Below are 2,078 nucleotides of genomic sequence, written 5' to 3'. Positions count from 1 at the left end.
ACGGTTGAAGACTCCAAGGCCCAGGAGCATGAAGCCACTTGCAGAGAGCCACGGAGTAAGACAGAGACCGCCAGGATGTGGTTGCTTCTGATGACACTTTAGGCTCTCAGAGGGCTGTCGTGAAGTTTCCATTATGGGCACCAACTATCATTGCACTGATAAGCCTGTTAACTGGAGCATTCTGTGCCGGTCAGTCAGAATGACAAATAAAACCATTTACATATTTGGAACTGTCAATACACAAAGCAAATATAGGTAAGTAAACTGGCTCTGCTTTATTACCCCGTGCTATCATTTATGAAGAAAATGCTTGCAGCTGGGGGGTTTCTACAGTTTCCCCGTTCAATTTCCTTTGAAAGACATTGTTTAGTTAAAACTATAATAAAAAACAGCCCGAAATATTAGAAATAGAAAGTCCTGGCACCACCACTATGCTCGCACCGCTGGAACAATTTACACCCTGGGAGGTGCACAGATAGGAGCCACTGCAGATAATCAAAATTTTATTTAAAATTATAGAACACTCAAAAATAAACAATATAATATGCTTGGATTTTTGTTGTGACATAGAAAAATGCTTCCAATTACACTTAAAACCTTCAAGTGTTACCCCAACAAAGTATGCTATGCAGCCAGTCGAAGTGCTTGGATGAGCACTGCTCTCTCCAGATGGCTGGGGTAGGAGGTAGGCTGCGGACATCCCTGTAGGTAGGTGCGTTTTTCCTACTCGGAGTGGCGATTTTTCTTCTTGTTGTGGTTCTCAATGGCCCTTCTAAGTGCTTCATCCTGGATGAGATCAGACATTCTCACATCGGTGTGGCTACAGCCAATTTTGGGGCAACTGTAAACAATAAGAAGATCACTTAGCTTTGATGCCTTCAGCATAAACCTCCCTCACAGGCAAGTATGTATGTATGTATTTATTTATTTATTTATTATTTCTAAAGATTTATTTATTTATTCATCAGAGACATAGAAAGAGAGAGGCAGAGACTCAGGCAGAGGGAGAAGCAGGCTCCATGCAGGGAGCCCAATGCGGGACTCGATCCCAGGACCCCGGATCCCGCCCTGAGCCGGAGGCAGATGCTCAACTGCTGGGCCATCCAGTCCCCCCATTCTTCTCCCCCATCCCCCCACCCCCGCCTCAGATTTTAAGTATGAAGAGAACACCCTGGAGGGCTGGAGATAGGGGAGGGGTGCGATTCTGTTGTTTAGAAAATCTGGCTCTGGCTGCTGAATGCAGAAGGCAGGCAGAGTGGAAGCAGGGAAGGCAGGAGGGCCCAAGGTCCGGGGCACAGGGCCGCAGGGGGAAGGCTGGTGGCAGTGGTCGGCTTCAGGGGGGAGGCGGAAACAGGACCTCTAGGATGCGCTGCTGGGCCAGGGGCACAGTGGAGCATCATCAGAGTTTGCCCTTCATCTCCACAGGGAGCAGCCAGCCAAGTCATGCCAGGGATGGAGTCAGGGCTCTGGTTGGTCTGTGTTCCCTCTGAAATGCCCACCAGTCCTCCCAGTGGAGAGACTGCGTGGGCTGGTGGAGACTCAGGGGAAAGCTGTGGCTGAAGAAATCAGCGTGAGTCACCCACGGGTTGGGGGGGAGGTACTCAAAGCCACGGCTCTGTTTAGATGTGGTCTCCTCTGAAGGCAGTGGGCTGGGTGAAGTCACCTGATTTCTTCTCAGCATGAAACAGACTTGGGTAGGGTACAGTGCCCAGCGTCTGCAGTTAGGGTGACCTGGTTCTGAATATGGCCAACGCCTCTTGGCTACTCGTGAGAACAGAGGTGACAAATGTTACTTTCCCGAGCCCCTACTCCCCTCGGGTTTGAAGTGGAGGCAGGACCCTTATTTCCCAGGGCTACAGGCATCGCGTCCCCTTCCCTATCTCCTGTGACTAGCGTCCCTGGTCATCACTCTTCTGATACATTTTAAAGCTGCTCATCTGTCTGTATCTTGCATTTACCCCATGTACCCATCCACACACTTGTGCACGCACTTGACCTTCTGTGTGATTGGCCCTGTGCTGGGTTCTGAGCATCCAACTGTGAAATACAAATTTAGATTCCTGCCCACACAGAGCTCC

General features: G+C 49.7%; 1 protein-coding gene across 8 annotated transcripts in view; it reads right to left on the bottom strand.

Moving 5' to 3' along the window:
• Positions 1–486: 486 nt before the first annotated feature.
• The window catches only part of NSMCE2 (NSE2 SUMO ligase component of SMC5/6 complex), a 214,119-nt gene continuing 212,527 nt past the window's right edge, over positions 487–2,078 (bottom strand). For all 8 annotated transcript variants that reach the window (XM_077847191.1, XM_077847197.1, XM_077847194.1 and 5 more), the window contains one exon: positions 487–841. In XM_077847191.1, the coding sequence (XP_077703317.1) occupies positions 724–841 (118 nt within the window). In that variant the 3' untranslated portion in view covers positions 487–723. The remainder of the gene's footprint in view (positions 842–2,078) is intronic.

The sequence above is a fragment of the Canis aureus genome, chromosome 14 (genome assembly GCF_053574225.1).
Source record: "Canis aureus isolate CA01 chromosome 14, VMU_Caureus_v.1.0, whole genome shotgun sequence".
Lineage (NCBI taxonomy): Eukaryota > Metazoa > Chordata > Mammalia > Carnivora > Canidae > Canis > Canis aureus.
The sequence above is the reverse complement of the archived record's forward strand: the minus strand, read 5'-3'. Positions and strand labels throughout refer to the sequence as shown.